The sequence below is a fragment of the Mercenaria mercenaria genome, chromosome 1 (assembly GCF_021730395.1).
Source record: "Mercenaria mercenaria strain notata chromosome 1, MADL_Memer_1, whole genome shotgun sequence".
In the NCBI taxonomy this organism is placed as follows: Eukaryota; Metazoa; Mollusca; class Bivalvia; order Venerida; family Veneridae; genus Mercenaria; species Mercenaria mercenaria.
In genome coordinates, this window is record NC_069361.1 from 4,591,315 (window position 1) to 4,604,217 (window position 12,903).

At 34.0% G+C, this 12,903-nt stretch overlaps 1 protein-coding gene across 1 annotated transcript in view; it reads right to left on the reverse strand.

The window, feature by feature from the left end:
• Window positions 1–1,124: 1,124 nt before the first annotated feature.
• The window catches only part of LOC128555605 (uncharacterized), a 65,530-nt gene continuing 53,751 nt past the window's right edge, over window positions 1,125–12,903 (reverse strand). The window contains exons 5-13 of the mRNA XM_053538406.1: window positions 12,493–12,615; window positions 10,733–10,939; window positions 10,219–10,376; window positions 9,080–9,210; window positions 8,275–8,437; window positions 7,752–7,956; window positions 5,780–5,948; window positions 4,669–4,861; window positions 1,125–3,399 (exon numbers count right to left, since the gene is read on the reverse strand). Coding sequence (XP_053394381.1) covers window positions 3,118–3,399; window positions 4,669–4,861; window positions 5,780–5,948; window positions 7,752–7,956; window positions 8,275–8,437; window positions 9,080–9,210; window positions 10,219–10,376; window positions 10,733–10,939; window positions 12,493–12,615 — 1,631 coding nt within the window. The 3' untranslated portion in view covers window positions 1,125–3,117. The remainder of the gene's footprint in view (window positions 3,400–4,668; window positions 4,862–5,779; window positions 5,949–7,751; window positions 7,957–8,274; window positions 8,438–9,079; window positions 9,211–10,218; window positions 10,377–10,732; window positions 10,940–12,492; window positions 12,616–12,903) is intronic.

Genomic DNA, 12,903 nt, shown 5'->3' on the forward strand with positions numbered 1-12,903 from the left:
TATACGTACAGAAGTCTTACTAAAGTGTTTCCACATTTAATTTCATTCAAAGGGACACGCTGGTCACTTGCTGCTTATATATTGCTTTAACCAATTATGTTTTCCAGGAGGTTACTTCTTTACTTATCTCTATACATTTTTTCCTTTCTCTAAAACGTTTTGCTTCATTTCTTCGAGTCAAATATGAAACTATTTTGAGAACAACCGAACACATTACATTCAACGGTACTGTTTACATTCTAAATATTTGTACTTACTGCTTCCGTTGCCGTGGTAAAGACGATTGTTGTATAAACAATAATGTACGTGAATTATTTGTTGTAAAGATTAATGTTCATGCAGTGTTTTCATGGAGAAAAAACATGTTGATCAAATGGACATCGCCTTTGAAGATTAAGTACCCGTAAATATAAGTGGGGGTTGAAACGTATCCGGGCATGTCATCCACATTTGATAGACGAGATATGAGGTAACATGAATGTGAACAGTTATTTATCTGAAGTCAAAGCACAAAGAACACGACTGGGCAAGTTGTAGATACATACTGGCCGTCCGTTACAATAGGATTACACATGAGTCGCTTTTTTATTGGTTTTAACATCACACCAATTACAGGTCATACGGCGACATTTCTTGGTGGAAGAACACGCCAGCGGGCACCTGGGTAGAACCACCGATCTTCCGTAAGCCCGCAGAGATGGCTTCCTTTCATGAAGATTATCTACGCACCGAGTGAGACTCGAACCAACATGGGTGAGGGACAAGTGGTTTGAAGTCAGCGACTTCATTCACTCGGCCACGAAGGCCCCTCTTTGCCTTTATCACAAAGGCATTGTGACAAGATTAAGATTACTCAATCACCAAGCATGTATTAAAGTATGCAAATGTCATCTGATGTTTTAAATAACTGTAATTATACCCTCACCAAACATGTTGGTGGGGGGGGGGGGGGGGGGGGGGGGGGGGGCGCTATATAGGAGTCAGTTTGACATTGTCATGTCATGTAATGTTGACCGTAATCTTAACGCCTTCGTCATGTTTGTCTTTTAATGTAATGGTTTAGAATAATTGAATAATATGCAAAATTTATTCAAGAAAAACACGTTGGTATGTAAATATTAGTTTTTTTATTCATTTCAAAGATTGGAAATAAATTATACATTAATGAAAAATACATGTACACAGTATTTGTCTAACTGGTAATAACAAAAATTTAGGGATATCGTTCATATAAAAATATAAGACAAAATGTTTGAATAAACGTACACTGTATTCAAATGTATAATGTAAATTTTGTTATATTCGCGAGGATTTTATTTTCGCTAAATTTTGCAATCTGAATGACGCGCGAATTTAAAAATATCACAAATGATAAATAGAAGATTATTATCAATTGTAACAATAATAACTACAAAGGACGAATTCTTAACAGCACGAATCAGTATGTGTTCTATCATATCACGAAATAAAAGTGACGTGAATATAGCCCAACTTACAGTAGCTCAATTTACTTTCTTTTTTATTGCGTATTACAACTGTGAAATATTTATCATTATGTTAAACGCATGTAAATGTATAGCTATAGTGTTCACAACCAGAAGAATTTTTCTTCATGACAGAATAAATACGTTTCAGAAGTATCAGGTCCGATTTGAATAAAGTTTGATGTACTGGTTTTCTGGACACATTTTCATATTTCGGCTCCATTATTCCCTAAAAAAATATTTTACATAAATGAAGCCCACACTGCACAAACTTCAGCTCCTTCCACATCCGATGTTGTAATCAACATCGCATTTTGACGTAAAATGTGTGTTCCATGGGGCCTCAAATTGGATCACTAAAATAAGTTATTTTACCCGTCAGGTAAACCAGTATCCGGACAAATATTTGACAGTGTTTTGTTGTTAATTTGATATCAAAATAAGTAATTAAACTATTTCTACACAGTTCTTTATCATTCATCTCTTCAGAATTGCACATGAAACATAAACCGACGTTCAATAGCAGCTAAGAAAGCAAACCGAGGTTGACTATAAAAAACTCGAATTTCATCTTATACGAATTCCTGATAATTCCAATAGATACAGAATAAAATTTGTGCAAAAATCGAAAGCACTGCATCTTACTTAACTTTTAGCGTGAAATTAAAAGTAGAACATGTTATAAGCAGACAATCATTATGTAGTTTGATTATTTCTTCCCCACTTGATACCTCGGCATGTGTGAACTACTGCGCATGCGCAATGCTCTCTTCCTGCCCCGTTAAGACAGAAAGTTGTTTTGTAAACGCAGGTGAGTTATCATCAAAAACCCAAACATTATACAGCCTTATAAAATAGTGGTTTGTTGTAGACATGAAGAACAAACATCTAAATGATCTAGATGAAACAATTACATGAATAACAACGAAATAAAGCAGATATTACATGTGTCCGGAAAATGGTCCTGTCCGGAAAATAGTTCCCAACCAGTAAATGGAAAACTGACTTTCGAGTAAATGTATTTGGAAATGCAATATATAAGGATGGTAGTGATTTTTATTAAATTCTTACAATTCTTGGTCAGATTCATTAGTATAAGCATAACTGTCCTCTGGATAACTCTTTTGAAATTCCAACACTAAGCTAATGTGAAGCTTTCTTTTTCTTTCCTTTAATTATATGCTTTGTCATGTCACTTTAAGACATATACGCCATCTGTAAATTTATTGTTGTGTAAAATTATGGCATATTTACAAAAAAGCTATGTCATATAATTAAATACAATGCATGACTGAAACCATGGTGATATATTTTCAAGACTTAAGTCACTCCGTACTGCTATTAATTCTGGATTTGAGATAACTCGAGTCCAATCAATATCCCTGTATAACAGCATTCCCCTTAAAGCAGTGCTTGGCGGTATGAAGGGTGTTGGACAAGCCGTAACGTCTATAAAATGGAGTCTACTATTAACTTGGTTGCGTTGTGTGATTCCAAAGATCCTGTCATAGAATACTTGTAAGTTTTTGTACTGAGACTGAATGTTCTCTGAACAGTTTCTGGTAATTTCTGCACATAATATACAATTATTAAGTATTTAGATCACAATTTGTACAAAATTGGCGATAAGTACTTATTTTTCAATTTCAGATAAGCGAACGTTTTCCATTGTTATATTATCATCTGTCTTTACTTTTTCATTGCCCTCTTCGACATTGTCAACATTACTGTTACTAACGATATTTCCGTCGTTGTGTGATGATGAATGAGCATTCATTTTATCGTTCGTATGTGGACTTGGATGTACCCGCCTATTTGACAAAAATGCATTGTATATGTCCCAAATTTCGTTCACAAATGGAGCAATAATGATGAATATTGCTGCAAGAAAGGCCCACACTTTAGAAACAGCTACCTGAAAAAGAATTCGCACGTTATATTTCTTAAATGTATACGATGTCAACTGACGTTTTCTGTTTAGTTTTGGCTGCACTACTTCTTTTCAATAAAATCCCACACAAACGTCAATGACGCCTGTTTCTTGAATCATAAGACACTTTAAAATATCTCTGCTTCTTAAACTGACATGGCATTTAACCACAGTGTTTCGTTTATAATTTAACAACCCTTTCCTTTTGTCGAAATGATATGGAGTGGTTTCTGATATTTCTTATAGAAGATTTCGCCAGTTTCTATTTCTCTGAATTCCGGTCAAGATCTTTATAGATATTTGTAGAGCCTTAACATACTATTCATATAACAGGTAATCGGGTTTGTTCTAAATTCATTGCATTTTCTAAATATTTCTAAAATGCAAGATATTTGCAGTGTTATAAAAATTCATTTTTCTTAATAACAATCGAATTGATTTGCTAACATAATGGTAAATAATTGTGATGAAAATTACATCGTGATGGTGACATATGCTCCTTTTCATACAGTTATAAAAGTTAACTGATATTTTTTCACAATTAATCCAAATATACCAAAGAATATTAACCTCGTTATTTGGTAAAAAATCCTTTTTACGCTACCTTCTCGGTATAAATCTTAACTTTGATTTTTCCTAAATCAGTATATCTCATATTTCAGTAAAGAACTTCTGAAACGTCACGATAGAAAACTATGATTTTGTAAACAATGTTTTGAAAAGCCATAAATGGATAAATTGTTATTCCATTAGAAACGAATTCGCATAATCGATTTAAGTTTTCTGTTATCTACACTTTTGACCACTCAGAATGCTTTCATATTACTCTACAGTCATTTTAATGCTGAGTGTATGTGCTGTCTTTTGCATTTTACACATACCAGAAATAAAGATTACCGTGTTTAGAAGTTTTTATTTATATTCCTCTCTGTATCTTTAGTTGGAAAGCAGTTTTCTAGTGTTAGTATAAATAACTATTATAAGCGTCGGAATTTATATACTGGAATGAAAAGAGTGTTTTCTTTATAGACTATTGTGAGACACAATACATAACCAACATGCCTTTTCCAGTACACGTGGAATGGTGGCGAATATTCAGCATCCATACGTACACATATAATCACTGTTTGATAAATTACGTTAAACATGGTTTACTTTGCCTTGGAACAACCACTCTTTCAAAACGTATTATGAACAACAATTCGGTTAAGGTTTTAAACAACAACGTGGTAACGATAATTTTGTTTTACGTACCCATTGGTAAAACGAATTTAAACTCATCACGGATACACCAAACATCATTATTAACGGCCAAATTACTATCATTATAACTGTAAGGGTAATTGCTCCTATAAAGCCAGCAATCTTTGCAAACTTGAAGGCCACTTGTACTTCTTCCAGGGATGGTCGACTGTCTAAACGATAGGCACCCGTCAGATTCAAGTCTCTGAAAATGGAGATTTTTATTACGTACACATCCTTTATATTGTTATATTGAAACGGCAATTTTTGTGCATAAGTGGCTGTTAAAATATAACCGTGTGTTTTACAAACAACGGAATATTTTGTCCTAATTTCACTATGAACATGTTGTAATATGTTTCACTAATATCCATGTCTGTTCTATGTTATACAGCAATTGATATATCGATTTCTATAACAAACTGTCACAGCAAACGAGCTTTGTTCACAACAAGCCAAGACTACGGCTGCTTGCCTAATATTTAAGTTCTCATCCTCTAGATAATGCCTTTGTACATTCTAGTTGACACATTCCTTTACATATGTTGTTAAATATTTTGAAATATATAAGCTATCATTTAACAGATATGGATGTGTTTGCTAACAATACATTTATTTCTTATTTATAAATGTAAAGCGGTGTGAACATGTTTATATATACTAATTTACGTCACTTGTTTTCTTTGAATTAATTGATGTTCCTTCCGTTAAATCTGAGCATTATGATGATCATCTGAGCATCTCAAAATACAATACTGCCTGTAATGTAACTTCTTTATAATCATTTACATGTCCAGCGAAATTAACATGGTTGTAAAGATACAAATTTTGCAACGTGCAATATCATATTCTTTCGCTTTTGGTCAAGTGATCATCACAATTATATATTGTCGCCATATTTATATGTATTGTTATATTGCCACATGGGTCTCAGACCTTCTGGATCGAAATGAATAAACTAAAAACAATTATACTACAGTTCTGTTGTAACTACTTACTATTCATATACATGTAGAGCGGTAGTAACATGTTTGTACGCGCGATAACATGTTCTGCCTTTTTTGGTTTTAAACTGCAAATGCGGATTCAAGAAACATAATATTGTTCAACTGTACAAACTCACTTTTCGTAAAGTTCAGTCCATGGACTGAGCGGGTTGTCTATATCTCTCGTTTTCTCCCATACCTCAGATCCTTCCTTGTTGTTACCTGACAACATACTGACAGAAACAGATATGACAGCACCCGAAATCAGTGACACTAGGTTTCCAGTTAACATTGGTGATTCCTTTGCTGAAAAGTGTGACAAAATAAACTGGCAAGATATTCGTTGAATAAATTCATGAAGAAAAAACTTAATCTCACATTTGTCTTTTTACATTTGCATCGTTTTACAAACATATGAGAATATATTTCTTTTCAATTAACTATTTTGTGAAAGATTATTGGCATTGTAAATCGTGACAGTCTCCGATATTTGTCCTCTTACATTTTGCAAGAATAGTTTTACAATACATGTATAAAAGAATATAGTAATTTTCAATTTACTATTTGTGAAAGATTACTGGCATTGCAAATCGTGACAATCTCCGATATTTGACATTATTCAGGTTTTTGTAATTGGTAACATTCTGAATGTCTTGATTTCCAGTGATACCCTGTCAAATTAATTCGAAAATGACGGTTTTGTTGCGGCCAAGAATTAACTGCAAAATATGATTTCGATTGGAACGGAAATTGAATTGTTATAAGAATATGTGCACACACATTGCTGAATCCTGAGGATTCCTGACTATATTTTTTTCAACCGATTGAATTCACCGCGTTTTTCCTTTTTATGATAAGTTAACCTATGTGTCAGAAAGACGTTTGTTTTGATTTAGATATATTATTTACCTATAAACGATATGCATTAACTAGAACAGGTATACGCAGCCCCGTGTAGCATTTCATATTTTTTATTTCACCAACTGACAAAAAAATTAAACACTTTTCTGTTTAGTTTCGATTCAATTCTCGATTTCAAAATGAAGCAAAATTAGTATAAATTGTATGTTGTAGTTCTGTGTGTATATATTCGCTTATTTCCGAAAAATTAATTATTGCAAAACATGGCTTACTTACACTTATTATAACTTCCTTATTTCCCATCAGTTTTTGTACAATTCATACATATATTATATACATGAAACCTTTTAAAGAAATGCATCTAAGAATTTCAGATAAAATCTTTTCGACGGATTGAAAAACAACACCTTACAATAATGCATTCAACAGAGTGAAAAGAAATCTTCACAGGACAAGACTTGTTCATGTACATATTCATATTGGTGAAAACATTACCTTTCAAACCATACTCTTAATTTACTATTACCTCTTTGATGCAATTAATTTCCTCATTAAAGCCCCTTTTGATTATGATAAGTCATACGTTTTGTTAAAAATGGAAGGAGTTGTGAAAATGATGTATGAGGTGAAATATTGGGAACATGAGCACAATTTATACGTATAGTGACGCCGAGTGATATAGATCCATATGCCGACAAAATCTGCTCAGGGACCAAGGACATGACGTATTACTGTTTAAGTGATATTTTGTAAAATAATTGATATATTTTCATAAACAGTCAAAGACAAACTTTGAATAGGCTTGTACAACTTTGAATATATTGATAAAAACATCTCATGTCGTAAACTTTTAATGCGCTCTTGTAACTGAATTATGTCACATTGTGTTTAAGCTTCCGAATATAAAAATTTCAAACACAATGAAAATGAAATAGTTATTTGAGCCGTGCCATGGGAAAACCAACATAGTGGCTTTGCGACCAGCATGGATCCAGACCAGCCTGCGCATCCGCGCAGTCTGGTCAGGATCCATGCTGTTCGCTAACAGTTTCTCTAATTCCAATAGGCTTTGAAAGCGAACAGCATGGATCCTGGCCAGACTGCGCGGATGCGCAGGCTGGTCTGGATCCATGCTGGTCGCAAAGCCACTATGTTGGTTTTCTCATGGCACGGCTCATTTCCACAATGTTCGTGCAAACTTTTAAACAATTTCAGAGTAATCTTACATAATTTGTGGAATTTACTTACTAGCATTATATTTGAAGTCTTGCAGTCCTCCAGGATACGAAGCAGCCACACTGATCCACGAGATGAGAGCTAACACTGTTCCGCCTATACTTCCGGCAATCATTGCAAGCCCCGTGAGACGTTCCCAGAACATAGCCAACACTATGGGGATCACTGCTGAGTTAATTGTGACGCCCATGAACAAGTATACAGCTGATAAGTTTATCTGACGAAGAAATAGTTTTTACTGGATATTAGTTTTGAAATTACAAATAAACAAAACTTCCCTATACTGTTATTGTGCGATGTTAGACCTTAATTTCATTGATGCAAAACTTTTTATTTTTTAAATTTTAAATAGACACTACTTACTACTTCTGGCGTTAAGCTCTATTATGCGTTTTTCTTAAATTTTCCCAATGTTGCCTAAGTCATAGCAAAAACGAAGTGAATAAATTAATGTCTGTGTCAATCTGTTTGTGACTGTATGATAAATGAGTGATGTTGAGTCAAGTAATTCCATATTAAAGCTAAGAACACTCACTTGCAAGGTATGAAGTATTATAGTGAGAGGTAAAATGCCGAGTGTTGTCCAGAATAAACCCCAGTTTTTCATATGTGAGAGATAGTCCGTGTATTCTCGGTATGCCCCATGTTTTCGGCATGTATAAGTTGGCAAAGGAACCCTCTGGGATTCGCTACGTTTTCTGCAGTATAAATGTTAAGCCGTTAAGTGATGTGCTACTAATGAAAAGAATCATTTTTACTCACAACATACGAGTGTAGCATTAATCAGAATAGCATTTTAGTTATGGTACGAAGGTAGTAATGGCAAAAGGCCTATAAACGTTATTGATGCTTGATTGTAAAGACGAACGACTGCGGATATTTTTAAGCTAAGTTTGTGTCGATGCTGTTTAGCAAGATGAAAGTGAAAATAGGTATTTCCCGATGTCTACCTACGCAATATTAACGTTTTCATCACGTCATGTTTCATTGCATAATGGTCAACCCCAGTTTTTGGTATTTTTTGATTGCCTAAAGACAGATCGTCAAAATTGGGTAGTATCGCAAGAATGGTCTTACTGGAAATGCCAATAAAAACATGTTATACATTGGTATTTTTACATTGAAAATAGTAGAGGAAGCATTTAATACTTTCTAACTTTGTGCTATATGCAACAGTAGGATGTATTAAAAGACGCGGGTTACATGAGTTAGGAGAAAATATGACAACATCATATACGATGAAACACAAAGATTCAAAATTCAAAAGATAATTATTCAAAAATTTCATACTCATCAAAATTATGATCAATTGTAAAATAAACAAAAATCTTTTGACTTGCTTGTTGTCCTTATCGCAATCAGAGCATACAGTCATACTTTCACATGTACATTTGTCACGTGGACATGCTTTGCGACCACGGCCTCTTCCACATAATATACAGCAGTTCGCATCAAGAACCTTTCTGTAGGGCTACATGAAATAAAATAGACTTATTCTTGCAAAATATTACAATTCATATATAATATTGAATCGGTCAAGTCATAACGTTTTAAACAACATAACGTCAACATGTGGCATCAATTATTAAATATATGCAATCACTTTTGAAAGTTGAGTTATTTATGGAAATGCTGATTTCAATGTATAAAATAGCAGATAGTTTACATCTGCAGAACTCTTAATGACTTGTTTTATTTTACTGTTTCATATGGTATTAATACAGAAGATCTTTTGACGCATATAATTCAACCAAGCATAATAATAGCTTAATCGGTTTGATAATGTCAGTTTATGAGAGGTAACACATTTTGTAAAACCCATCACGCTCACTTGCAGTGGTTCAAGTTACATTCTATGCAACCACTGAATGACACTTAAAGACTACTATTTTGATACTTGATCTTTTGGACGGCATAGAACGCAAAGACGCAATAAAATAGCAGATTCAGATCGAGCATGTTCACGAGTCAAGCCTCTAAATACCTGTCTAAGTAATAACCTTTAATAGTTTGCATGTGTTTAAGATATCAAAAAAATGCATTTAACATACCATCAACGAAACGCTCAAGTCAAACAGAACAAAGTTAGAATATCACGACGTTGAATAGAAATAAACTGACTGATAAAGTTAAAGTAGTCGCTAGAAATACCAAATAGGTAAAATATACGCTTGGATTGAATTGAAACTTAAAACTTATAGAAATTCTCTCCACTGTATAGTTAATATTCGTACAAAATACGGCAATCTAATAGAATAATATCATCCTATAAGACTATATGATAAAACTGTTTTTTTTTAAAAGAAAGAAATTAACACATACATTATATACTTTATTTTCATTTATGTGTTGCGATTATCTGATACACATACCGATGTACAGAAGCTGAATGTTATCCTTTGCTTCTTTATTAATCAAGTCAAAAATATCATCATACTTGGCAGTATCATTGATTTTACAAAGTGCACAAGTCATGTACCTTTAGATACAGTTGATATATATCGTAGACAAGTATTGATGTAGCTGCCAAAACTTCAGCTGAACCTGTTGACACAACAGCCATCATTACCATAACAATTACCATCATCTCACCAGCTTTACCAAACACTCTTTGTGCTACAACTGGTAGTACCAAACCTAAACATAATCATGTACAAATAAGAGTACATTAGCAGTACATATAAGGTGAAACATTGAATACTCACTACATGACGGGATACATCAACAGGATATTTCTCCAGTTACTTCATGTTAATTGTATCATAATTAAAGACTGCATTGTACATAAGCCTGAGGTGTATTTACTGGGGAAAAAATTGCTACTGTAGCAAAGTGCTATACAAAGCAGTATATATGTGATTTCAATATTTTACTGATGTTAAAATATTGTGAAGAATAAAATCATATCTGAAGTTTTAAAAACAATCAGTGATAAAACGTAAATATATGTTTACGCTAAAAATGACCCCGATATCAGACAATTTTACTGTTACCTGAATTGACATCATTTTCTGCAAGCAGTGGTTGGCCCTGTTGTGCACTCAATGCAATATATGCCAAACCCATCGTGGTCGCTAATGCAAAGGGTATAGAGAACCACACAAGTCCCCCTGCCAAGAAACCTAACACTCCCTGTCTGGGTTTGGCGGCCACGCTACTTTGCCAGTATGACTGGTCAACGTATGTTGTTCCGAAGCACCCTATGAAATAAAAATGATTGGTATGTTTATGTTGAGTGGCTGATATGTCTTGTTTTGTTTGTTTTGGGTTTAACGCCGTTTTTCAAAGGTATTTCAGTCTTGTGTACAATATATTGTTAAATGGATGCAGACAGTACTAGCATACTTGACGGATTACCTAATGAGGCCGAGCTGATATAATCAAAACGCTACTATAAAAACCAATTCTTACTATCAACATAACATAGAATTAATTGATGGTAAACTAACAAATATATTTAAACCTGTTGCAGACTCTGTTTATCTCGGTTATAATTAAACAATGACTTCTGGGTATGATGTATTACGGACTTGTCCTTATTTTCTTCTGGGTATGATGTATTACGGACTTGTCCTTATTTTCTTCAATAAGGTCAGAGACAAATGAGGAATAATCAAACATATATGCAAATATGACGATACAGTACTATTGATCTAACAATAACAACAATATGATTACATATAAAAGTTATCACTTTTAGACATGAGCGAACAAGATCATCAAAATTATTTATACATCTTATCCATTATAGTTGCACGTTCTTTTTTTAAAGTACTCGTACGTTAGCGTTACATATTTTTCTAGTTTTTGTAAGCACCTGAATGGTCAACATTATCATGTATAAATGATATTTGTTTTGCAATTACTGCACGTTCTTGTAAATGTAATAACCTCGTAACATTTAAGAAGAACATAAACGAGTGTAACTGGAGTTTCTGCATAAGGAAAATTGATCATTAGTCTACATGAAATAATCTTGTAACATTTAAGAAGAAACCGCCTCGGTAGCCTAGTGGTAGAGCGTCCGCTTCGAGTGCTGGAGGTCGTGGGTTCGATCCCCGGCCGCGTCATACCAACGACGTAACAAAAAGGTACTAGCAGCTTCCTCGCTTGGCGTTCAGCATTAAGGGGATAGTGCTAGGACTGGTTAGCCTGGTGTAAATATAATGTGACTGGGTGGGGTAGCATGCCACGTGTCTACGGCATGATATTCCAGTGAGGCAGCACTATAAAGTTGGGCATTGTGCTCACTGCTACAAGTAGACACCGTCGTTTATATGACTGAAAAATTGTTGAAAAAACACCCGAACACACACACACATTTAAGAAGTACATAATACCCCAGTCAGACATACGGTGAGGATAGCTACGTTTAGCCACGGGTATAAACGTAGTAATCCGTATCGATCCGTACCTGAACCGTAACTTAAAGTAGTAAACCGTATCAATTCGTACCAATCCGTACGGCTCAGGTACGGATCGATACGGATTACTACGTTTCTATCCGTGGCTAGACGTAGCTATCCGCGCCGTATGTGTGACTGGGGTATAAACGAGTGTAACTGGAGTTTCTGCATAAAGGAAAATTGATAATTAGTCTTAAAATTGGAAAATCTTCAACGGTATATGAAGGACTTCGGGCATAAATAACAAGTACTTCCGTTAGTGACTATGCTTTAAGAAAATGAGTGAATGAATGGAATATTATTGTATTGCATGAACTGTTTAAAGGTAAGAAAAATCAATATTTTACCTGCCACATTAATTAATCCAAACATGAGTCCCGAGTTCGAAAGAAGCGTAAGATAACTGCGTTCTTCATTCCCCTCAGGTCCTTCACTACATGCTATGTATTCATACACTTTCTTCTCAGACCCTGTATTATAGAACATTAATACAAAAAAATGAACCTTCTGGCACTTAAAATGTCACAATTTTACGTGCATTAAAAAAGAGTTAACAGCTATTATATGATAGAAATCGAAAGAATATGCGTAAAAGGTGTAGCTAAAGTAATGCTTAAATAGTGTAGCTACATTGATACAAAACTGATATGCATTGATTATATTTCGTGTAGGCGTTTGTGATATCTTGTATGATAATAATACTGCTTATTTAAAAATTAAAGATAAAAATATGAATTGTGGATTACTTTTTGTGTATT